Consider the following 26,736-nt stretch of genomic DNA (forward strand, 5'->3'; position numbering starts at 1 on the left):
TTGTATCACATACAAAACTTATGTAACACATTTCCACAAGGCTTTCCATTTTATCCATTGTAGTCACGAGTTCAGGTGGTTCTTTTAGCTTGCAAGGAAGATACGCTCTCACCAGCCTTCTTGATAGAGTCTGCTGACTTGAAAATAGTAGAGACAGTAGATGGAGTCAAGATGGTGGCGAGCAATGCTATTGTGTCTGTGAATAATAACCAGCTTCACTTCGAGAGTAAGAGACGTCGTGGACTTCTTAGCAATGCTAGGCAACATTCCAGGGCGTTTTGGTGATAAATTGAGCGAGGGAAGATGAGCTGCTGCTGACACTGTTATTGTTTTGAACAGGGGCAGTGAGTGGAGCGCATGTTGTCCATGAGAGGTGCTGGTGTATTCAAAAGCCTATCGGCTTGCGTGATACGGTGGGCCTTTCAAACTTGGAAAAAATTACCTGGACAAAACTTTGTTAAAGTGAGTTTGGCGTTCGTTAAACAAGCAGATGGTAGTAAAATGAAACCTTCATTGTAGCGAAATTTCGTTGTGTGAACCTTCGTTAAAGGGGGTTGCCTGTACTTGTTTTGGTATCAGAACTCCATAAGTCATGCATGATATTACGCTGTTGGGTGCAGAGCTAATGAGGAATGTTCAAATAATCAATGGTTTGAAATCTATGCCCAGACAAATCCATGTGTAAACCTGCCAGTTTTCCTTCGGCAAGATCACTGAACTGCTGGGCGGAAATTTCTCATGAGAGAGAGAGTGCGTCACACGCTGCCGACAGTGCCTTCAACTTTGTTACCCGGTTTTTGGGGTGAGTTGTATGGATGTTATACCAGTTCCGCTGGTTCTGGGCCTATTTATCGAGCTTAAGGCTTGTTTTTGTTATTGCAGTGCAGTGGCCATGTCGGAGTCAGGTGAAGCGTCCTCTGTCTCTAGGTCACCTTCCCCTCCTTCCTCACGTGCCTACAGCGAGCCTTCTCCTGTCCCTGGGACTGACGTTCGCCGACAGTAGCAGGAATCACTCATCTCAACGCTCGTGTGGGCGGCGTGATTCCGTGAGGCTGCGAGACAATGCTGATGACACACGTGGCTCCCGCCACACTTCTCCCGCGCCTCCCCCTTGGTGAGTTGTGTTGGATGCTTTGGCGAACTTGCAGGGGTAGGTGGAGGCCTTGAAGGTGGACAGGCAGAGGCTGCCACTCTCTGCCGGGTTATCGCTGGCACCTGTCGGGGATAGTATTCTGGGGGCCCAGGGTCCGTCGCCTTCTTGCTCTCCTGCCACCTTTTTGGGTTTCTCAGGTAGAGTGAGTGATAATGAAGACATGTCGGTGCCGGCCGCCACTGCTGACAGTCCCTTAATTCAGGCCACCAAGGCATTTGGCTCTACTGACACAGTTTCTGCTGACATTGATCACAGAGTTGCTGAGATGGTCAATTTTCTCTTTGATAATGGTTTGAGAGAGGAGGACTATAAGGCCATCTGTGAGGACGAGATTGTTAAAAGGCCTAATAACTGCCATGCTCTTGCACCAGTGGAATGCAATCCACAGGTGTTGGAGGCCCTTAAGCTGGACACCAGAAAAGCTGACTTCTGTCTGAGGGAGGTAACTAAGGACATCCTGCGGGCCTCAACCATCATTACCAAATCTTTAGTGGTGCTGGATGATTTGGCTGAGCAGGAAGGTAACTCCAAGGTGGCACATGAGGTGAGCATGATCAATGGTGCATTGGCATTGCTGGGCAACGCAAATCATAGGAACAACTTGGTCAGATATTTTGTGATGAAATGCAAAATAAACTATAAATATGCTCATCTGTGCTCAGATAAGGTGCCTATGTCACGCTTTCTATTTGGTGACGATGTGTCACAGTCTGCCAGACAAATCGAGGAAGCTGAAAAACTTCGGACGAAGTTCTCACAGAAGAAGCCTGCCTTTCCTTTTAAGTTCACAGATAAACGCCCTGGTGGATACTGGAACAAGTCTGCCGGTAAGGGTTTCTATGCCAGTTTCCGCCTCTACGGGCAACAGAGGTTTGGCCCCAGGGCTTCTCCACAACAGCCTTCTACTCGACATGATGCGGACCCAAAAAACGCCAGAGATTTGGCCCCAGGGCTTCTCCACAACAGCCTTCTGCTCAACATGATGCGGACCCAAAAAACGCCAAGGGCCGGGGCGGCCGCAGCAGGCAGCCCCAGTAACATTACAGGCAAGTACATGTTTTGAAGACTGCACTGTTTCCTGCATGAATGGTGTAAAATTACCAGTGACCTTGTTATACTGGATATTGTTGAACATTGTCACCTTGATATTGATGTTGATGGTATTCATCCTTTATTTTTGAGTCATTTGGAATACAGGCTCAACACTATGCAACAAGAGATAATTTTGATGAAATAAAAAACTTTTACAGCTTAAAGTCATCAAAGTTACACACAAGCTAACTCAGCAGGTCATCTCACCCATTTTCTTGAGAGAAAAGAAAAACGGGGAATTTCGCCTGGTCCTTAATTTAGAGAGACTAAACAAATACATACCCTATAAGCATTTTAAAATGGAAAATTTTGAACAGGCCATTAGGCTTATCTATAAGGGTGATTTTCTGGCATCTGTTGATTTCAAGCATGCTTATTTTTCTGTTAAAGTCGCAGATGAGCAACAAAGATTTTTATGTTTTACATGGCAGGGTGTTATCTATCAATTTACCTGCCTCCCCAATGGCATTTCTGAGGGTCCTCGGCTTTTCACAAAACTGATGCCACTCTAAGGAAGGAAGGATACTCTATCACCAGCTTTATTGATGACACATTTATTTGCAGTAATCTTATTCAGGTTGCCTTAAGGTGATTCAGGCTACCATTTCATTGTTGCAGAGGTTGGGGTTCCGTGTCAATGTGGAGAAGTCTGTTCTCACTCTCACACAATGCATTGAATACCTAGGAAATGTTATTAACACCAAGTTCATGACTACTTCATTACCTGCTGCTCAAGTTGTTAATAGACTACCCACGTTTGATAACGAGTAGGAGGAATGTCATAACCCACCCGTCCACGACAGACCCACATCCCATCATGTCAAACACGAGGCTCATGGCATGCCTTCTATCAGGGGAAACTTGTAGAAACGAGGAGTTTCGGCGGTGGCTGCAGACATCATACTTGCTTTCTGGAAACCAGGCACTGAGAGGCAATACCGCCCACATGTCCAGAGGTGGTTGCAGTTTTGTGGTAGATGGAATGTCGAACTCACTACTCCAACTATAAGTAACATAGTATATTTTTTAACTGAAACCTTTCACAGGGGTATGGGTTATGAGTGTCTCAACACAGCAAGGGGTACCCTGTCTTCTCTTGGCATTGTGGTGAACGGTTGCAGGGCAGGGAATCACCCCTTGGTTGTCAGATTCATGAGAGGGGTTTTCAACCTTAGGACTCCTAAACCCAGGCACACTGACACATGGGACGTGCAACCTGTCTTAAAGAAATTAAGGTCCATGTTCCCCTTACATGCTTTAACTCTTAAAGAATTAACTTTAAAATTGATTATGTTGATGGCTTTAACACAAGCTGCCAGAATTCAAACCTTACAACTATTGTTGATCAAAGACATGCTCATTAGTGAACACTCCATTTCAGTACAGTTGGTGGGGCATTCTTAAACAATCCAGACCAAATTTTAACATCAACAGGGTCACATTCCATCATTACCCTAAGGGCCCAAAATTATGTGTCTGTACCACTTTACTGAAGTACATTGATGCTACTAAAGAACTTAGAAAGGGTGAGATGTACACTGATGCCAGACTCCGCATCAGTTTCATAAAACCCCATAAATCTGTTGCCAAAGATACTATCGCCGCTGGGTCCGGACTATGCTTTGCATGTCAGGCATAGACATCTCAAAGTTCTCTGCTGGTAGTGTGCAGCCAGCAGCAGCATCGAAAGCCGGGGTGGCAGCGGTACCTGTTGCTTGCATTATGGCAAAGGCGGGCTGATCTAGGGAGTCTACTTTTGTCATATATTATAATAAGAACATTGTGGCTGCTTCTGACCTTTTTCAGGATGCAGTGTTAGAATAAGCAGGGGCCCTTTTGTTTTTTGGTTGTCGTTGCACTCAAGTGTTGTAGTGCCCTGATGTTCTTAGTTAATTTATTTTAACTTAGGTTGGATGTGATATGTTACCATTCTTTTAATATACTGATGCCATATTTCACTGTTGTTTGTAGCTTGGATTAAGTTTGGATGCAACGTAAGTTATTTTTATACTGCACTCGTATGATTGTCTCATGTACAAGTTCACTCCATTAATAATACTTGTAGTCTGTTTCTTGTGGGGCATTTCTTTTTCCTCTTTATCCTCAACATCCTCATGGGAAATTTCCGCCCAGCAGTTCGATGATCTTGCCGAAGTAAAATTATAGAAGTACATGAGACTTACCATAGGTTAGTTGAAATGTGCTTCGGATTTTGTGAAGGAAGCCACCGCTGCTGGAGAGAGCTTTCACATGAGAGATACGCAAAGATCAAGGTACCAGCAGACTTTAAAGAACTGAGAGCCACCCACATGCCACAAGGTCCCTAAAATGCCTGTCAGAAAGCTAAACCCCAAATTCAAAAGCCCATCTTTCCGAAGGGTGGGAGTGGCGGGCATGTGAAAGCTCTCTCCAGCAGCAGTGGCTTGCTTTGCAAAATCCGAAGCACATTTCAACTGACCTATGGTAAGTCTCATGTACTTCTATAATTTTACTTCAGCAACCCACCGCCATTGCTGGAGAGGCTACACATGAGATTTTGAAGCCATGTGGGTGTACTCTCAGAACTACACAATACTTAACATTCTCCAAGTGAGTGAGTGATAATTCTAGAATCAGGTAAATAAGCATGAAACTTAAGCATTCTAACATTAAACTTAGGACGGCACTGCTTAATGTTGCCCCCTAACAAAAGAGATACAGAATTGTTGTCAACAATAGCATTGTAATACAATAATAAATGTAAGGTCTGTACTCTCTCAGACTGAGTCAATGCCATAAGCATCACCAATTTCAAAGTTAAAGACTTCAAGGACATGTCTGGTAATGGGCCCATGGACCTCAGCTTCTGCAATACTGGCCGCACATCCCAAGTTTCAGCATACCTAGGGCAAGAGGGTCTCAAGTTAAACACACCACGCATAAACCTATTGATACGTGGATGATTCCCAGCTCTACATCCTTCCAACATAATTCCTAAAGCCGTGTTAACGGACTCATACCCCACCCCTCTATGAAATGTCTCCGAAAGAAAATTAAAAACATTAGTTACAGAGGGAGTAGAGGGATTGATATTCCATCTATCACAAAATGATGACCATCTGTTAATGTGTGGTCTATATTGTCGCATCGTACCTGGTCTCCACGATGCCATGATAATCTCTGTACCTTCTGACGATACACCTCTCCCTCTAAGTTGTTGCCTGACAAAAGATATGCCATCAATTGGGTGTGGGTCATAATCGGATGTTCTTCCGCTGATGAGGGATGTCGTAGTACATTCGTTTTCTGAGTGATGAGCCTGGGGGCCTTGACCAACATTTGCAGAAGAGGGCCCATCCAAGGTTGGGAAGTCCACATTGGAACAACAATCCACCCCTTTGCTCTCTCCTCCCTCATTTTCTGTAGACACCTAGTAATAAGAGAAAATGGGAAAAGGTAAATCAGATCGAAACTGGCCCAATTTAATGTGAACGCATCCACATGCTCTGCTTCTGGATCAGAAGTCCACGAGCAAAAGCAATCTATTTGCTTGTTTAAGCGAGAAGCAAATAAGTCAATGGAGGGAGTTCCAAAAACTACACACAACTCCTTAAAAATCTTTGAATTAAGTTTCCATTCATGTCTGTCATTAAAATTACGAGAAGCTGTACCCGCCAACACATTCTTCTTTCCTGGTATGTGTGCACAAGTAATCCAGATGTCATTGGTAATACACCAATTCCAGATATCAATGCAGATAGAGTTACACACTAGTGATTTAGTTCCACCCATCTCATTAACATAAGCAATGGCTGTGGTATTATCACACATAACTTTAACATGGCAGCCTTTAAGCAAGTAAGCAAAAGATTGAAGGGTAAACAAGATGGCCTTGAGTTCCCTTGCATTAATGTGTAGGCAGCTTTCTTCTGATGTCCATTTACCATTGGTGGAATGCTTTAATACACAACCACCCCAACCTAAGTCTGAGGCATCAGTAAAAACTTCAACAGAAGGAGCAGGCCGAATAATTTTCCTAACTTGTGTCCCTACTTCAGAGATCCACCAACTCAGCTCCATTTTCATTTCCTTTGAGATAGTCATAACTTTGTCAAAGTTACCCTTTTCCACCTTTAATGCAACAATTTTGGCCCTTTCTAAAATTCTGTAATGAAGCTTACCTAATTCAATGGCCGGAATGGCAGCCACCAACATGCCAATTACCTGAGCTACTTCTCTGATCTTTGCCTTATTTCTACTGGCCAAGGATGAACAACTTTCCACAATCTTCTCCACTTTACGAGCAGGGAGTGTGACAGTCATGGCATCAGAATCGATGATGTTACCAAGATATTCTACGCATTTCGTAGGCACCAAAACTGATTTTTCCACATTAATACAAAACCCAACATTTTGCAAAATCTCCACAGTATCCTTCAAACAAGCAACATAATCCTCAACTGAGTTGCTACACATAAGAATATCATCTATAAAGGAAGTAATGGTGTAGCCTTTTAATCTCAAAAAAGAAAAAACTGGCTTCAAAAGTTTAGTGAAAAGACGAGGGCCTGCAGAAACACCATTAGGAAGGCAAGTGAATTGGTATATCTTCCCTGCCCATTCAAAACAAAGATATTTTTGCTGCTCTTCTGCAATTTTGACTGAATAATAAGCATGCTTCAGATCAACAGAAGCCATGAAAGCACCTGAACTGATTAGCCTAATTGCCTGCTCAAAATTTTCCATTTTGAAATGGTTGTAATTCATGAATTTGTTGAGTTTCTTCAAATTAAGCACCATCCTATAGCCACCCTCTTTTTTCTTTCTCAAGAAAACTGGCAAAATAATCTGGCACACCTGTCTGTGAGTCTCCTTGATAACCTTCAAGCTCAACAATTTATCTATTTCATTAGTCATAATAACTTTCTCCTCATCACTAAATCTGTATTCCACTTGCTCAAAAAATAAATGAGTAATGTTCTGTTCATCGATCTCAAGATGGTAATGTTTAACAATGTCCAAAATGAAAGGATCACTAGTAAGTTTGCACCACTCATCAATAAACTTGTGAAGCTGACCCGCTTCAAATTTATGCCTTACCTGAATTACTGCCGGGGATTGTAGTGTCCCCGGCCCCTTGAGTTTTTTGAAGAGGAGTTCCCTCTGAGATAAGAAGGGCGGCTGTCCCCTCTGGTGGCAGGTTTGTGTAAACCGTACGGTTTAAACTGGGTTAACATACCCCGGAAAGCTGGCTTCCCAAAGAAACCTTGTTACTTGCCACCACTAATCTTCCCAAGACCTGGAGCTCAGCTCCAAAATGGGAAGTCTTCTTGTTGGTAAACTTGTTTTTCAGCCTCTCAGCCTCCTCAATCTGTTTGGTAGCTTGAGTAAGATCATCCCCAAACAGTAAGCCAGTCACAGGAGTCTTATCAGTGCATAAGTGGGCATACTTTTGGTTTATCTCACGTTTGAGGAAATACTGTCTATTCATATTCAGTTTAAAGTTAGCATGCCCTAACAACCCCAAGGCCCCATTAAGCATAGCCACCTCATGACCAATAACCTGATTGTGCTCTTCATTAGTAAACTTGTCCAGAACAGTAAGTGATTTAACAATGATAGTGGCAGCCTTAGTTATATCCTTGCCGACTTCCTTTAGTCTGAAATCAGCTTTCTTTGCCTCAGTGGGTAGGGCATCCAGCACTTGTGAGTTGCACTCGACTGGAATAAGTGCCTTACAGTTTCTAGGACGTTTAACCCTTAACTTCCGGGATTAAAATATTTTTCCTGTCTAATGACGGGAAAAATGGTACACCTAAAATTGTCAGAACACAGTTTGAATACTGATAATTATTTTCTCTGTGTTATTCTGAATACAATGATGTACTTTCCAGCTCGATATGACGTCTGAGAGTTTAGTTATTGCCTTATCAAAGTTTCCTCCTCCGGGCACGGTGTGACCAGTCAAGAGGAAACAGCCCGGAGAGCGACGCTCTCTCTCTCTCTCTCTCTCTCTCTCTCTCTCTCTCTCTCTCTCTCTCTCTGTGTGTGTGTGAGAGAGAGAGAGAGAGAGAGAGAGAGAGAGAGAGAGAGAGAGAGAGAGAGAGAGAGAGAGAGAGAGAGAGAGAGAGAGTGTGGGTGGAAGGAAGGACATATTATCACTGATTTCTGAGTGTGTGTGTGTGTGTGTGTGTGTGTGTGTGTGTGTGTGTGTGTCATATATCACTGATTTCTGTGTGTGTGTGTGTGTGTGTGTGTGTGTGTGTGTAAGCATTAAGCATTACTCTCATCTCTCTCTCTCTCTCTCTCTCTCTCTCTCTCTCTCTGACAAGTGTTGATGTGTGTAGGCCCGCGTGTGTGACTCAGATGAGTTACCTCAAAGCTTTTCTCGAATGACTCATAAGAAGCGTGACGGCTATGAACGTCAGGAGTTCATTTCTTGTGATGTTTTTCCACTCTTTCTCGTGAGAGCTATGGGGCACATCATCATCATCTGCTGTTTCTTCATCATGAAAAGTGTTGCTCTCACTCACTATATGGTCCAAGAAAGCATCACTGAGAAACGCCATGAAATAGTCACAATTGTGTTGCACAGGAGGGAATTCAGCTGTTATGCCAGGAGACACAGATAAATCAGGCATAACTGGGAAAAATCATCATTGAATTCCCTCCATTGAAAGACAGGTCGGGGTCTCGCGCCACCTCTGCCACGCCCCCTTGATCGTCTCCCCAGAACGCGAGGAGCACGCGCATGCCTGCGTCTCCTAGAAACACTCTGTGTCCTTGACACATTATCTGGAGTCTGTTCTTCATCATTATTGCCTTCACTGTCACTTATACTGTGTAAGAGTCTCTGTCTCTCTGTCTGTTCTCCTGAGAAAGCAGGTGAATGATGCTCTACATCCGTGTCCTCACTACTAGTCTCTTCACTTTCCCCAGTTTCTTCTTCTATATATTCACTGTCACTTTCTTCTAGCTCAGAACCACTGCTAAGTAAAAGGGTTCTGCCTTGCTCCATGGTGATTTACAATCTGACCCGATCCTTCGCTGTTATCACTGACCTTTCTACCCAGCGTCACCGGAGTTGCCAAGTGTCGCCCATAAAACGGGAAAACAGTTCAGTTACCTCTAAAATTAGGAGCTCTTGTGGAAACACTTGTGTGGTAAAAGATGCCAGATACTTCTACTCACCATCCGCCTCAAGAGAGCGCGAGAGACTTAAAATTACGCCGGAAAAATCTTGATTACTGGGACGAATCCGTCACTTCGGACGTTCTGACGCAAACGTTTATATACGACCGCCGGAAGTTAAGGGTTAAAGTCAGTTGAAGTGCACTTCTAATTTTTCGAGGCAAATCACCTCTGCTGGGGCGGAGATTTCACATGCCCTCCTCTCCTTCCCTAGCTTAAGCTCTACAGGTTTCTACTTTCCTACTTGGTTCATCACGTGGATGTCGCGTACTTTAAAGTCTGCCGGTAGCACGTGACGCACTCTCTCTCTCATGTGAAATCTCCGCCCCAGCAAAGGTGATTTGCCTAAAGAAATTAGAAGTACACTTCAACTGACCTACGGTAAGTCTCGTGTACTTTGTTAATTTTTTGGCTAAATTTTAAAGAGATAATTGGGTATTGCTTATTCAACCATCAAAAGTATTTAATAGCACATCAGGATCCCATGTAAATTCACCCCTAGGTAATTTTGAGTGCTGTTTTGTCACTGACCCCATAAACAAACACACAACCTCATGTTCAATAGCAGGAGTCCCATTAATTTTAGCTACTATAAAGATAGCTGACCTGGCTGCAACTGTATCCTGAACCATCTAATTTACCCTAGTTGAATAAAAAGAGTACATGATTCAACAGATTACTTAAAGGGGATGGAAATGGATCAACCTGTTCTTGTAAAGAACACTCATTCCAAACATTAATATGCCTAACATATGGCAGAAAGGTTTTCCCATCCCTGGTCTTAAACAGAAAGTCTGTAACCTGATAAAAAAAATTCCTGGCCTGTGGAAAGATTCCCCAACAGAAGCCATACCGCCAACAGCAGATTTCTCACTGGAAGCATCCATTTTGGATCCTGAGGTAGATATAAACACCTTTGAGGAAGAAATCATGAGCATCTTAACAGTCAAGAGCCTCTGCAAACCAAGGCTGAGTTCTCCTTACTGGCAGTATTACTAATACTGTTGGCCCTCGCTAACCTGGACTAATAGAGGGAAAGGTTGGTCTGGCAAACGTGAATGTCCAACTTATATGAATTCTCCCCCTCCTCCAACCCCCAGAAAAAAAAAAATAAATAAATAAATAAATAAAAAATAAATAAATAAATAAAAAAAAACAGGAGATCAGTTCAACTTGGATTTCAAGGGGGTGGTGCAGGATTTATTTATTTGATTTTGTTGGAACTAAAACTTTTGGGAGTACAATTGTATCTTCAAAGCCTTCATACCCTAAATTACCGGATACTGTAGTATATTTTTTTATAATTAAATACCCTTCCCATCTGGAAGCCATTTTTAAATGTCTTGTGCAGTTATGTCATAGCATGACTCAAGCCCTACACAATATGTGGCCAGGCATCAAGATAAAAGGGGAGTCATTTAGTTCTCCACTTTTTCAGGAATAACGTCTTTACAGGCATAAACTGATGAGAATTAGAATCAGAAACTTCAAGAAGAGAAGACAAAAAAAAACAAATCACTGCGAGACAGCTGTCACTGACCGCTGGACCTTGAACCCTCGCCTCCCCTCCATTATGTGTGTTATCTCCCCTTCTGAGACCCTCGCACCTCACCCCATGCCTCATTGCCACACTTCTCTACCCTCTCTCTATATCATACAACTGCTATGATCTTTTCAAACACTGTTTTTTCTCACTACCTTCATTTTGACAACTAAACATAATGTAACTCTCATAATAACACTACTGTCGAACCTCAGTAACTCAAACCCTGATAAGTCAGATTTCGCAATAAAGCGGACAGTAACTGATCCTGGGACTGAAGTTCTAGTTGAACTGCCTGCCCTTTTTTTCACCTTCCTATATCTTGTTTTCTATTGATATTATAAAAAATCTAATTCCAACAGAAGTTGCATTTTAGTTGTATATGTAGTTTAAAATGATACCAAACTGTAGTGCCGGGGATAATATTACGTTTTTAGTTATTAAGGTCATAGCTGCAAGTGTAGTGACACATGTCATCACCAAACATACAGACAGAGAGTGGTCTTGACATTGCCCTCCATGTTATTCGGGAGACTCACGAGAAAATTATCCAAAAGTATTGGAGTGTTACAAATAGAAAATGCAAAGAACAAAAGGTGAATCTGGGCGCTTAGTGTGGGTAAAATGAGAGACCACTGACTCTGGGGTGTGTAAGAAACTATGTGTTAAGTGGAATGAACCATATAAAGTAGAAGTGTCAAGAAATGAGGTTATGTGCTAAAAGACCCCTTCACAGAACAGCTGTTGAACAGGGCAGCCAAGAAAATGAAACCCTTCCATGGAGAGGAACAATACCTCCAAGAACCCCAGGACACTGTTTTTCACGCAGATGTAGAAACTTAAGTGTTGCCTCCCAGGGTACATAGACCGCCGTGATGGTACATCGAGGAATGTTAGGAGGAGAAGTAAAGGTATGGTGAATCTTAGATTGTAAGGTAAGCAGTAACTCTTCATTAAGTTACCTTTTCCTGGCAGTTATAGTATTGATGGAACTAGGCCCAAAGTCAAAGTAAGTAAGGGTGAAAGGAATGTTGTTACCATTTTAATTCACAGACTAATTACTCCAACTTCACAGTCAGCACGGGTCATACAGCAGTTGGTCTACTTCAGGACATGGCAAGCTCTCGTATTTTCACTTTGGGATACCTGTTGAGTGAAAGGTAGAATGAATGGGGGAAATCAATGTGTTGTATGAATGCAGGGTAACCAAGGTGCCAAATCTTGTCATAGAGAGTACAAGAGAACATAAGGTTAAGTCTCAAACTGACGGTGGATCAAGAGGTTGGCTGGGGTGGACAGATTCATTCCCTAGTTATTTTCAAAATTGTGGTGTAATGTCTCCAAGGGACATTGTGGAGTGACGGTTAACAAGACCATTGTACTAGATGTGTAATGAAGTAATTGAAAGTAGAAGTAAATTTCCCAGGGCCAGGAAATCCCCGTCCATGGATGGAGGAACTTGGTGAAGATTATTATTGCCAGGAAAAGGAATTATTTCCCTGCATGGAAGATGTTGGTTAGGACTCAGTGAAAAATTCTTTGTGGGGGGAAAATCTTGTGTAGTGCCAGGGATAATAATATTAAGATTTTAGTTACTAAGGTCATAGCTGTAAGTGTAGCAATACACGTGATCTCCAGACATACAGACATACAGATGTATGATGAACTTCAAACGTGTCTGGAAGAGAGAGTAGCCAGCTCATGAATTAAAACACATTAAATTTACTTGCTTTGTAATCAGAAGTTTTAACAAATTTTTCACTCCAGTATATAGAGGAAGAACTGAGCCATTCAGGAAAGTGTCTTTCAGTAATGTAATCTCATTAGTAATGTCAATCAAATCCTCTGTAATTACCCCCCACCAGTCTTATTGTGATGACTGCTAATAATCTTTAAACCCGTGAGACCATAGCTGTGATCCGTTTCCCACAGTACCCTCCTGTCCTTCATCCTAGCAGGTCAGTACTTCCCCACTCCCGTAAAAAAAATAATGTACAGGCAACCCCCGCTTAATGAAGGGGTTATGTTCCTAAAAACCCTTCGTTAAGCAAATTTTTGTCAATCGAACCAACTATAACAAGTTTAACCACTGACCTGAGCTTCCTTTGAGAGTAAACAAAGCGAGTGCATCATAGTACAGTAAAAGGTTTAATGAAAGTAAAAATTATGAAGTTAAACATTTAAGCAGTTTAATCTAAGACTAAGTCATTATAATGTACACTAATGTATGTATGTAACTTCATAATGTTGATGATCTTAAATTTATGAAGGGAGGGAGAGTGGAGTGGGAAATATGCTAGCTGGCAACCTGTGGAATGTAAACAAAGGACGCATCATTGTACCGCATACAAAACTTATGTACCACATTTCCACAAGGCTTTCCATTTTATCCATTGCTGAGTCACGAGTTCAGGTGGTTCTTTTAGCCTTCAAGAAAGATACGGTCTCACCAGCCTTCTTAATAGAGTCTGCTGACTTGAAAATGGTAGACAGTAGATGGAGTCAACCCATGGTGGGAAGCAATGCTATTAGTTTTCTTGCTCTCTCGTGTCTGTGAATAATGTCCAGCTTCACTTCAAGAGTAAGAGACTTCCTGATCTTATTAGCAACGGTAGGTGACATTGCAGGGCGTTTTGGTGGCATGCAGAGCGAGAGAAGATGAGCTGCTGCTGAGGCTGTTATTGTTTTGAACTAGGTGTGCATTTTGTCCACAAGAGGCACTAGTGTATTCAAAAGCCTGTCAGCTTGCATGATACGGTGGGGCTTTCAAACTTGGAAAAAATTACCTGGATAAAATTTCGTTAAAGCGAGTTTGGTGTTCGTTAAACGAGCAGATGTTAGTAAAAAGAAACCTTCGTTGTAGCGAAATTTCGTTGTGTGAACCTTTGTTAAGCGGGGGTTGCCTGTAACTTTTATATGAACCATAGTGTTTATACTCATATCATTTAACCCCTTCCCCAACATTTTTTTAGTTAAAAATGTTTCTTTTTCAGACTAATCTTTTTATTTTGGTTCTATATAGTATTTTTCATGCTGATTATGAAAACAGCTTGTAAGTACTGTTTTTCCCCATTTTTGTGGTTAACTTCTTATTTTGAAAATATCTTTGTAGACATATACAAGTTAACTCATCTTCCTATAAACTCCAAGCTCTCCCCTCACCTCCCTTCTCCTCCTCCTCCTCCTCACTTGTCGAGAAATATTCATTGTCTGATGAACTGGCAGTGTCATCAGAAGTATTCAAGCTTTTGAGGGAAGGTTCATATTTGCTATCTTCTTCAGAACTAGACATTTGGGGTGTAAATTATTTGAAAAGGGTACAAAAAATGACGACAGTGGTTGCTGGAGCAAGTCTAGTAAAAGCGTCCTTGAAATCCCACAGCTCCTCCCTGTCGCCTCTGCCAGGCGTACGATTTGACGAGAATACTCATTTCACACGTAGAATGGCTTAGAAAGGCCCAGAGTCGACGAGTATATACGTCTGTGGCTGGTTTTTGAAGGTCAAGTTTTAGACACGTATACTCATCGACAACTGAAAACGGAACATTTAGTGAAAATGAATATATACATCTGTAGCTGGTTTTTTTTAGATAAAATTTTAGACAAGTATAGTTGTCGACGACTGAAAACGGAACATTTAGTGAAAACGAGTATACTCGTTTCGGCCTAGGAAGGGGTTAATTACTTATACAGTACCCTCTCATTCTTCCTTCTAGTAGCAGCAGCAGCAGAAAGAGGCAGCTACCCTCTCCCAGTGTGATCCACATGTGTGTAGTTTGATAGGATATTCTTTTGTAGAAATAGAGAAAAGTTAAATTATTAGTTGGCAACAGTGTTGGGTGAAGTGAAGGGGGGGACTGTCACCCACCATGGTACGTACCCCCTTTCACAAACTGTGTAACGAGGCCCTCAAAGACAATGTTAAATGTGTGTGTTCGAGGAAATGGCACCATGTGGTACACTTCTCCTCATTAATAGTAAATTGCAGCCGCAAAGACAAGTAAGTGTTTTCTTGTTTCTTTCTTATGAGCTATGGAGCTGCATGTGCTGCCGCACAAGTGGGAAGCCGCATGTATCACAGCAACTCAATTGTCAGCCTGTGTAATTAATTATATCATGTAATTTCTTTTTCTGCATTGTATTTTCTGGTGACTGTGCATCCTCTCTCTGGTGAGCTGGACTGTAAATGAATGAACATGATTGTGGGGGTGAAAGTTAATTTAATATTATTCCATCAATTTATTGCAAAGTTTGTGAATTTGTAGTCTGTAATCTTTCAAAATTAAAACCAGTGCCTTGATAACATTACCATTAGTTTAATAAGAAAGTTTTAAAAATTTACTCAAAAATTTTCCTAATCTTTTCCTTTTATTCATTGCAAGTAATTTATTTATTTATTTCATTTGTTAAGTTTTTTTTGCCCCGCATTACAAAACAATTGTCAATCAGAGTTTATATCAATTTTAAGAAAATTTTTGAAGTGTAAAAAAACATTTTTTGAGATATTTGGTCCAAAAGATTTTTCATAATTTTATCCTTGTTTTGCTTTTTGTATTCATCTGATGGACATGAAATTTTCACACATGATTCTTTATTCAATGGTGAGTTCCTGGAGCATGATAGGATGATAATGTATCAAATATCCACTTCTTTAGAAAATATTATTCACTTGTACGTGAGGGTTTGGAAGGAGCCATCAGCAGCATCATGGCAATCTGCCATTTTATGGCTGAACTGGACACTCTCTGAATTGTTAATAGTGCATTAAAGTGAGGTAATGATACTGTGAAGTATCATTAGCTCACTGTCTGTCCAGCTTTATATGCCCATGCTTATACAAATGTTTCAAATTAACTATGATCCTCACACTTCCATCTTTTTTCAATCTAGGAAAAGCATTACAAAAAAAATCTGAGGAAGTATCTGCAGCTCTCTCAACAGTATTCTGCTGAATAGAGAAAAATTTATGGTTGCATGAACTGCTTGTCTGTCCCTGACAGAAAAATGCAAGGGAAGTGGAAAATAAAATTGTGAGGGAAAAGATAGGAAAAGAGAACAAATCCTTAACCAGAACAATGTTTTGCACCCAAGAAACAGTGGATAATTTCTCCAAAAAGATGAAGCAAAATTTGAACTTATCTTCTCGAAAAATCTCCAGATGGGGGTGTTAATCAAGGTAAACCCACCTGGGACAGCTAACAACTTAGACCTTGGTACTGGGGAATGAACAAAAACTGTCATTATAGGGACCTTATCTTCTGCCTTCCCTCTCTTGGAAACCACCTACGGTTAGGGTTGTTCCTGGTGACCTCTAAACTCTTTCTGAAAAAAAAAAAACCATGAAGTTTTGCTTCATCTTAAACCTCTTTGGACTAATATATATCCAGTGCTCTTTAAATTGTTTAATCATGTCATTTATGACCAGTCATGTTCTTATCCTTAACATTTTTCTAGAAAAATTTTACTATAAGATTATAAGTAATGAGATCACTCATCAGTCAAGTAAGTAAAAACTGGCAATAACATGCAAAGGCCATCATTGATATCCTTATAAGCTACCATCATGGCAAAATGTTTGATGTGGCATGGTAGTTCATATATCTGATTAAAAGACTAGACGTTCCTATAGTCTCTTGGGAAGCAACTGGCTCTGGAGTGATCCTATGCCACATGTAGCAGCAAGTTAAAGATCAGTAATATGTGAAACCTGAATAGTAGTTGGGTATGCTGACCCACCAGATAGACCATGTAAAAAACCCTGTGATAAAACAGATTGGGTTACATCATCTGCATTGGCCTTCCTTTCACCACTGGTGATACTGTCCCTCAAAAATACTGAGTGCCTCCTCACCTTCTTCTTTGCTAAAAAACTGTGACTAAGACTGGTGAACTTTCCTTCTCCACTGAAGTGCAGAAACTTTCCTCTGACTCCAGAGGCTGAGAAGGGCCAGAATCATTGCAGGAAGATCATTTCCACTACTGGATAATAAACACACCTTGCTAGATGGCTGGGCCTTGCCATAGCCAGAACCTGTAGAGGAGCATCTAAGTTGCTAGCCTGACATCATGAAAACAGCTGATAAACGGGTAAATATTGCTCTTGGGAAGAGACAACAACCAGTGTAAGAACCATAGTGTTGATTGATGGCTATGTCATACAAGGCATACAAAATAGGGTAGGGTATGTGAATTTCAGAGGAAAAATGAAACTAAATTCCAATAATACATACCACCCTGAAGAGGGATTAAGCAGAGTAACAAGACACCAACAACCAAATGATCGCCTTGTGGATGACACCATACTTATTGTCCTTGCACACTGCACAATTACACTCTGTACACGTCTTGCTGAGCACAGATTACACAATCAAGCCTGCTATGTCCTCCATGCCCCATTATGTGGCCACAGTGCAGAGAGCGCAAACTGAGAAAGCCACCACATGGAGACACACTATAACAAACACCAACTGCTGCTGAGCGAGTGGCCACATTTTAGCGCTGAAAACATTCACAGTGTTCTGCGTTCTGGTATAAGTGCACTATCGGTCATGCATGACGTCACACTGTTAGACAGCACAAATTCTTTAATGTTTGAGTTATACAACCATCATCAGAAAGAGTGAGTTACAGATGGGTGGTATGGCAATATATAGAAGCAGCTTAACCTGCAGGTCAGTGCAACAGAATGGGCCGAAATGGATGGCTCGCAATAAACTCATTGCTTCCACCCTATAATTGGTCACTACTCTAGTCTCAATGTATACTAACTCCACCACCTTCCAGACTGTGAAAGAGCCAAGATCCTACATAAGAAGTTATCAAGAACGACAAGGAAAATAGTGGGGCTGGCGTACATCAGGACCAGCGTAGTGACCAATCATTGGGGAGGAGCAATGAGTTTTTTTTTATTTTTATTCTTTTTTACATAGGGAAGAGGGCTAGCCAAGGGCAAAAAAAAAGAAAGGATTAAAGAAAAAGGCCCACTTGAGTGCTGGCTCTCTAAAAAGTGACAAAGCGTCAGCCAAAATTAGGGAGCAAATGCCTTGATACCTCCCTCTTAAAAGAAGACAAGTTGTAGGAAGTCGGAAATACAGATGCAAGGAGGGAGTTCCAGAGTTTACCAGTGAAAGGGATGAATGATTGAGAGTACTGGTTAACTCTTGCATTAGAGAGTTGGACAGAATAAGGATTAGAGGAAGAAGAAAGTCTTGTGCAGCGAGGCTGCAGTAGGAGGGGAGGCATGCAGTTAGCAAGATCAGAAGAACAGTTAGCACGAAAATAGCGATAAAAGTTAGAAAGAGATGCAACATTTTGGCAGTGAGAAAGAGGCTGAAGACAGTTAGTCAGACGAGGGGAGTTGATGAGGCAAAAAGCTTTTGATTCCACCCTATCTAGTAAAACTGTGTGACTGGAACCCCATCAAACATGCGAAGAGTACTCCATATACGGGCGGATAAGGCCCTTATACAGAGTAAGCAGTTGGAGGGGTGAGAAAAACTGGCAGAGATGCCTCAAAACACCTAACTTCATAGAAGCTGTTTTAGCAAGAGATGAGATATGAAGTTTCCAGTTAAAATTATGAGTAAAGGACAGACTGAGGATATTCAGTGTGGAAGGCGGAGACGGTTGAGTGTCATTGAAGAAGAGGGAGGGGATAGTTGTCTGGAAGGTTAATGGTATTAAGGTAGATAACAGAGTAGAGTCCTTATGGCTGGATGTTAGCGTAAATAAAAGTAAGGTTATTAGAGTAGGAGCTTTTTATAGACCACCTAACCAGTCAGCAGATGTAGACAACCTTATGGTAGATGAGATAAATAGGGGGTGTACTAGTCAGACAATTATCTTTGGGGATATTAATCTTAAGTCAGTAAACTGGGAGAGGATGGTAGGAGATGCTAGTGAAACTAAGTTTATGGAAAGTTTTCAGGATAACTATTTAGTGCAGATGGTAGATAAACCTACTAGGGGGAGGAAGGTTTTAGACATAGTACTAACAAATATTGAGCATTGTTTAAAGGAAGTTGAGGTAAGAGAGACTTTAGCAAACAGTGACCATCATATAATTAGATTTATCATTAATTCCAGTAGGGATAATATAGTGAATAAGACTAGAGTCCCAAACTATCAGAAAGGCAATTATGGTAGGTTACGTCAGTTATTAGGAGAGGTAAACTGGGAAGATAGTTTTGGAAATAAAACTGCACAGGAGATGTGGGATATTTTTAAGGTTGTAGTAAAGGGTATAGTGATGCAGTGTATCCCTTACAAAGATATAAGGCAGAGAAACAGGAAGCCATTATGGTGGACTCATGAGATAGGTAGACAGATCAGAGAGAAGAAGAGGGCATATAGAGAGTTGCAGAAAAGTGGGAAGATGTAGATTTGATTAGGTACAGACAGGTCAGGGATGATTTGAGTAAGGTTATAAAAAAGTAAAAGGCAGGCAGAGATAAAACTAGCTAGAGCTGGGAGTAAAGATCCCAAAAATTATATAGTTATTACAAGGTCAGTGATAAAAGAAATAAGGATAGGATTGGACCACTCAGAAAAGATGGTGTAGTAGTGGATCAAAATGAAGACATAGTAGAATTATTGAATGAACAATTTTCTTCAGTATTTACTAGGGAAAGAATAGGAAATCCTGTTACAAACAGTGCAACGAGTAGTTTAAGAGCTTTAGAAAATATTGATATAAAACCGGGAATTATTAGGAAATTTATTCTTGAACTAGACGATAGGAAAGCTAGTGGTCCTGATGAGCTACATGCCAGAGTACTTAGGGAGGGTGTAGACAGTATTTCTGAAGCACTTAAGTTAATCTTTGAAAGATCACTTAGGTTTGCTGAGATACCTCAGGACTGGAAGTTAGCTAATGTTACACCAATATTTAAAAAAGGTAGGAAGGATGATGCGAATAATTATAGACCGATCAGTTTAACTAGTATAGTATGTAAGATACTAGAGAAAATCATTAAGGGTAGTATTTGGGAGCATTTAAATGAGAATAGATTAATTAGAGATACCCAACATGGCTTTAGATCAGGGAGGTCCTGTCTTACAAATTTGCTCGATATCTTAGAATATATTACCAAGGAGTTAGATGATGGAAATAGCATAGATGTTATATATCTAGATTTTAGCAAGGCATTTGATAAGGTACCGCATAGGAGGCTAGTGTACAAATTGAGACTACATGGGATAGGGGTAGGTTAGTTGATTGGATTAGTGAATGGCTTTCTGATAGGAAACAGAGAGTAGTATTAAATGGGGCAATGTCTGAGTGGAAGGAAGTGGTTAGTGGGGTACCCCAAGGATCAGTGCTAGGACCTCTTCTTTTCTTGGTGTACATTAACGATTTAGATATAGGAATTAGTAGCAAAGTATCAAAGTTTGCAGATGATACTAAGATAGCATGTGCAGTACAGGGTGAAAAGGACAATTACAGAATACAACGAGACCTGGACAGGCTGATAGCATGGGCAGACAGGTGGCAGATGGAGTTTAATTCTAAAAGTGTCAGGTTATGCATTTAGGTAAAGACAACACAAACTTTAGCTATGAGATGGAGGGATGTTGGCTAGAGGCAGTAGAGGAGGAAAGGATTTAGGAGTAGTGATAGACAGGACTATGAAATTTTCAAAGCAATGTTTAGAAGCAAGAAATAGGGCAAATAGGATCCTGGGTTTTATAAATAGAAATGTTAGTTATAAAAGTAAGGAAGTGGTGTAGCTTATATAATTCCTATGTTAGGCCCCATTTAGAGTATTGCATACAGGCCTGGTCACCCCAGTATAGGCAGGATATCAACATGTTAGAAGCAGTTCAGAGAAGAGCAACTAGGATGATACCAGCATTAAAGTGCCTGGAGTATAGAGATAGATTAAAGGAATTAAACATGTTTTCATTTGAGAGGAGATGTATAAGAGGGATATGATAGAGTTATTTAAAATGTTCTCAGATACAAACTACATAGATGTGAGATCTTTCTTTACCTTAGAGGAGGGAAGTAGGACTAGAAATCATGGCAGGAAGATTAGAAAGCAAGGCTGCAGGTTAGATATAAGAAAATATTTCTTTAGTCATAGGGTGGTAGACTTCTGGAATGCATTGCCAGAGAGGGTTGTAAATAGCACTAGTTTGACAATGTTTAAAAACAGATTAGATAAGCACTTAAATTTATTAGATTTATAATTATGTATAGCACTGCATGATAGTTTTTATAAGAAATTTACTATAGTTAAACAAGACATGATCCCCATGTATGGGGATCACAGATTGTAGAGGAATTCGCTGCAGGACTTAGCCCTGTTAATGGGCCAAATATTTAGAATTATTATATAATGTATTGTGTACTTGTAAGTGTATCTTTAAGTACTGATGACGAGGTCGTTGTGCGACTGATACAGTATAACCTAGATGGACCCTGGTGGCCCATTGTTATCCTATTATTTATGTTATGTTATGTTATGTTAGGTTAGGTTAGGTTGTGTCGAGTTGATATATGGAGGAATTGAGTTTTTTAAGCATTGAAAACTACTAGATTTTCTCTGCCCCAATCGGAAATCTTAGAAAGGTCAGAAGTCAGGCATTCTGTGGCATCCCTGTGTGATCTATTGACTTCCTGAAGGGTTGGTCGTCTCTGAATGGACATGGAAAGATGTAAGGTGGTATCATCAGCGTAGGAGTTTGGTTAAGAAGGTCATTAATGAATAATAGAAAGAGAGTGGGTGACAGGACAGAACCCTGAGGAACTCCACTATTAACAGATTTACGAGAAGAACAGTGGCTGTCTACCACAGCAGCAATAGAACGGTCGGAAAGGAAACTTGAGATAAAGTTGCAGAGAGAAGGATAGAAGCTGTAGGAGGGCAGTTTTGAAATCAAAGTTTTATGCCACACTCTATCAAAAGCTTTTGATATGTCTGACGCTACAGCAAAAGTTTCATCAAAACCTCTAAAAGAGGATGACCAAGACTCAATAAGGAAAGCCAGAAGATCACCAGTAGAGCAACCTTGGCGGAAGATTGTGTAGTGACAGATGTTTGACAAGTAAGAGATTAAAGCTATAGGACGGTAGTTTGATGGGTTAGAATGATCACCCTTTTTTGGGAACCAGCTGAATGTAGACAAACTTCCAGCAGGAAGGAAAGGTAAAAGTAGATAGACAAAGTTGGAAGAGTTTGGCCAGGCAAGGTGCAAGCATGGAAGCACAGTTTTTGAGAAGAATAGGAGGGACCCCATCAGGACCATAAGCCTTCTGAGGGTTTAGGCCAGTGAGGGCATGGAAAACATCGTTACGAAGAATTTTAATTGTAGACATGAAATAGACAGAGGGAGTAGGAGAGGGAAGGACAAGCCCAGAGTCGTCCAAGGTGGAGTTGTGAGCAAAAGTTTGAGAGAAGAGTTCACCTTTAGAGACAAATGAGATGGCAGTGGTGCCATCATGATGAAATAAAGGAGGGAAAGATGAAGAAGTGAAGTTATTGGAGATGTTTTTGGCTCAATGCCAGAAGTCTTGAGGGGAGTTTGAGTTTGAAAGATTTTGACATTTTCTACTTATGAAGAAGTGTTTGGCAAGTTGAAGAATAGATTTCGCATGATTCTGGGCAGAAACATAAAGTGCATGAGATTCAGGAGATGGAAGACTCAAGTACCTTTTGTGGGTAACCTCTCTATCATGTATAGCATGAGAACAAGCTGAGTTAAACCAAGGTTTAAAAGGTTTAGGTTGAGAAAAAGAATGAGGAATGTACACCTCCATGCTAGACACTATCACCTCTGTTATGCGTTCAGCACGAAGAGATGTGTCTCTGACACAGAAGCAGTAATGATTCCAGGGAAAATCAGCATAATACCCCCTCAGGTCCCCCCAACTGGCAGAGGCAAAATGTCAGAGGCACGTTTGCTTTGGGAGATCCTGTGGAGGGATTGGAGAAATAGGACAAGATACATAAATGAGATTGTGATCGGAGGAGCCCAACGGAGATGAAAGGATGACAGCATAAGCAGAAGGATTAGAGGTTAGGAAGAGATCAAGAATGTTGGGCGTGTCTCCAAGATGGTTAGGAATACGAGTAGGGTGTTGCACCAGTTGCTCTAGGTCATGAAGGATAGCAAAGTTAAAGGCTAGTTCACCAGGATGGTCAGTGAAGGGAGATGAAAGCCAAAGCTGGTGGTGAACATTGAAATCTCTAAGAATGGAGATCTTCGTGAAAGGGTAGAGAGACAGAATGTGCTCCACTTTGGAAGTTAAGTAGTCAAAGAATTTACTATAGTCGGAAGAGTTAGGGGAGAGATAAACAGCACAGACTGATTTAGTTTGAGAGTGACTATTAAGTCAAAGCCAGATGGTGGAAAATTTGAAAGATTCAAGAGCGTGGGCATGAGAGCAAGTTAAGTCGTTGCGTACATAGACGCAACATCCAGCTTTGGAATGAAAATGAGAATAGAGAAAGTAGGAGGGAACAGAGAAGGGGCTACTGTCAGTTGCCTCAGACAGCTGTGTTTTGGTGAGGAAAAGAAGATGAGGTTTAGTAGAGGAGAGGTGGTGTTCCACAGATTGAAAATTAGATCTAAGACTGCGAATGTTGCAGAAGTTAATATAGAGGAAGTTGAGGGAGGTGTCAAGGCATTTGGGGTCGTTATCAAGAAAGGCATCTGACCTGGGGACATTTTTGGTCCCCTACCCGGAAGGGGACTCCGAGGCATTGATTGGAGTTCCCATTTTTCTTTTAAATTTTGATTTTGAAGTGAAGGGTGTATGAGTGGTAGTTTTGTGTGAAGGAGAGTTGTCTTAAGAGGGTAGGCTGTGACTGCCCCCTTGAGTTGTGAGACACAAAGGGAAATGTTCAGCAAGATCACAACTAGCTTTAATGGAAGGTTCACAGCACCCCCTGAACTAGTGCTATTAGATCTCTCTGGAAGTAAGTTATTGTTTCGGTAGTTGTCTACTCCTCCTACCAGTTGCGACTCGAAGCCAGGCTCACTATTTCTGGTCTTCACCAATCATGGCTTGTTCTGTTGCATGGGCATGCAGGCTGAGCCACTTCTATATGTATATATATTGCCATACCACCTGTCTGTAATTTATTCTTTCTGAAGATGGCTGTAAAACTGAAACATTGAAGAATAGAGTATACTGTTAACCCTTGCTAACTCAGACCAATAGGGGGAAAGGTTAGTCCAAGAAATGCAAATGTCTGACTTATATGAATTGCCCCCCACACACACCAAAAAAAAAATAAACAAATAAATAAATAAATAAATAAATAAAAAAAATAAGTAAATAAATAAAATAAATAAAAAGCGGGGCAGTTCAACTTGGATTGCATGGGGATGTTGCAGGATTTATTTATTTAATCTAGTTGTGATTAAAAATTTTGGGATTACTATTGTCTCTCTGAAACTTTCAGACCCTAAATTACCAGATGGTGTAGTTTCTTTTTTGCTAATTAAATACCCTTCCCACCAGAAAGCTATTTTTAAATATCTTGTGCAGTTGTATCATAACATGACTCACACCCTATGTGGCCAGGTGTCAAGGCCGGAGGTGTGCCATTTAGCTCTCAACTTTTTCAGAAATAACGTTTTTACAAGTACAAATTGACAAGAATTAGAATCAGAAACTTCACAAAGAAGACAACAAGAAACAAATGTATGTGTGGATGACAGCTGGACCTTAAACCCTCGCCTCCTCTCTGTCATTCGTGTTATTTCCACCTCAGAGACCCCTCGCTTCACCCCATGCCTCATTGACACACTTCTCCACCTTGTCTCTATATCATAAGACTGCTATGATCTTTTCAAACACTTTTTTCTCACTACCTTCATTTTGACAACTATACATTGCATAACTTTCATTATAAAACTATTACTAAATATTATTTTGAGACAGAGGTATAAAGCTGGGGTAGATGAGTATCATTATCTAACTTCAAGACACTAGTAATGGCTCAGAGAGTATCCAGTTCAGTCGTAAAACAGCAGATTGCTGTGACACTGCTGATGGCTCCTTCCGATCCCTAACGTATGAGTGAATAACATTTTCTAGAAAAGCAGGGATCTGATGCATTATCATCCTATCATGCTCCAGCAAGTCATCATTGTATATACAATCATGTGTGAAAATTTCATGACAATCAGATAAATACAAGTACCAAAATAAGGATGAAATTATGAATTTTCACAAAATCAGTATAAACTCCGATCAACTTTTGCTTGGTATCATTTTAAACTACAACTAAAATGCAATTTTTGTTGGAATAAGATTTTTTATAATATCAATAGAAAATGAGATACAGGAAAATTAAACAAAACTTTTTGGAAAAAAAAAGAAAAAAAAAAGGCCAGGCAGTTCAACTTGGATTTTAGTCTCTGGGTTGGTCAGAGTCCAACTTATCACAAAATTTGAGTTATCGAGGTCCGAGTTATCCAGGTTCAACAGTATTCCTTTGTATCAGCTGGTGCTTCCCTACCATCCACTCTGCACATCAGTCTAGATAGACAGAAAACTTACAATGAGACTTAGAGCAAAATAAAACACAAATAAAATAGTAAGATAGGTTTTCTACTAAAAACCTGGTCACACCAAAGGAACATAGTACCTGCTGGGTTTGATAACTAGCACATGATGAGCAGGAAACTTTGAGGCCAAGAGTGTTGCTGTGCTGGTGAGGGACCAATCCACATAGTTCTTGTGATCACGGTGTGCTGCCATGACCTCAGGGTAATCCTGGAAGTCAAATGTCACTATTATTCATAGAGTCTTAAAACTATATAATGATTAACATTAAAATATAAAAGTTTATCATTTCTAGGAGGTGAAGTTTATCAAGTGTCTGAGAGAGAGAGAGAGAGAGAGAGAGAGAGAGAGAGAGAGAGAGAGAGAGAGAGAGAGAGAGAGAGAGAGAGAGAGAGAGAGAGAGAGAGAGAGAGAGAGAGAGAGAGAGAGAGAGAGAGAGAGAGATTGGGGGGAGGGATATCTAACTGTATAAATAGTAATGAGTGAGGTTTTGCAAGGAATGGAAGAAAGACTGGTGTGGTGTGTTGATGAAGGAAGCAGGTGAAAAGGAAAAGGAACATATACAGAAATTGTATCTTCAACAGTACTATAGTAAACAAACAAAGGAACATGAATGGCAAGGATCCAGAATTGAGTGGACTGTGGGAAAATAAAAGCAGAAAGGTATGCATTTGATTTCGGTACAGAGGAACCTTGGTTCTCAAACATGACTTATTTCTGAATGCCAATTGAAATTATAAATGTTTAAAAATTGAAACTGTTTCCACAAAAGGAATCAATGTAAAATGGTCTGTTTCCAGACTCCTATCTATCCTGTTGTAGTTTGATACCACCATAATGATGCCCCCTGCCTCCTTTCATTGCTTTTGGTTTTTCAGTGTTTCGAATAACCTGGAAGTGCAAATACAGTAAGTCCTCCTTATACGATACTTCGTTATCTGGTAAATTCAATTACGGTGTTTGGTAATTACTACCCTCGATTCTATTTACATTAAGAAAAATTCACAGTGTCCGTGCGTGTTTTGTTTACACTGTACTGTAACACCACCACGGCACGTGGCCACCACAACAATCTGTCTCTTCCCGTGTTTCCCACTGAACAAAAGTGAAATCATTGTGGTTTGTTTTTTGTGGATATTAAGAGTACCTTAACCTCGGGAGGGACATTATCTGATAGAATATGTGGCGAGTGAAAGGTAAATAAAAACATTTTCTGTTTATTTCTTTTGCGCAGTACTTTACAGTTTTTTATATGAC

At 40.7% G+C, this 26,736-nt stretch overlaps 1 protein-coding gene across 11 annotated transcripts in view; it reads right to left on the reverse strand.

Moving 5' to 3' along the window:
* Positions 1-26,736, reverse strand: part of LOC123516406 (UPF0565 protein C2orf69 homolog) — a 268,076-nt gene that overhangs the window by 114,289 nt on the left and 127,051 nt on the right. For 6 of the 11 annotated variants that reach the window (XM_045275663.1, XM_045275662.1, XM_045275673.1 and 3 more), the window contains exons 3-4: positions 25,562-25,689; positions 16,209-16,280 (exon numbers count right to left, since the gene is read on the reverse strand). In XM_045275663.1, coding sequence (XP_045131598.1) covers positions 16,209-16,280; positions 25,562-25,689 — 200 coding nt within the window. Of the gene's footprint in view, positions 1-5,377; positions 5,655-16,208; positions 16,281-25,561; positions 25,690-26,736 lie in introns of all 11 variants that reach the window. The other 5 variants (XM_045275670.1, XM_045275666.1, XM_045275665.1 and 2 more) reach the window with 2 other exon arrangements.

The sequence above is a fragment of the Portunus trituberculatus genome, chromosome 41, assembly GCF_017591435.1.
Source record: "Portunus trituberculatus isolate SZX2019 chromosome 41, ASM1759143v1, whole genome shotgun sequence".
Classification (NCBI taxonomy): domain Eukaryota; kingdom Metazoa; phylum Arthropoda; class Malacostraca; order Decapoda; family Portunidae; genus Portunus; species Portunus trituberculatus.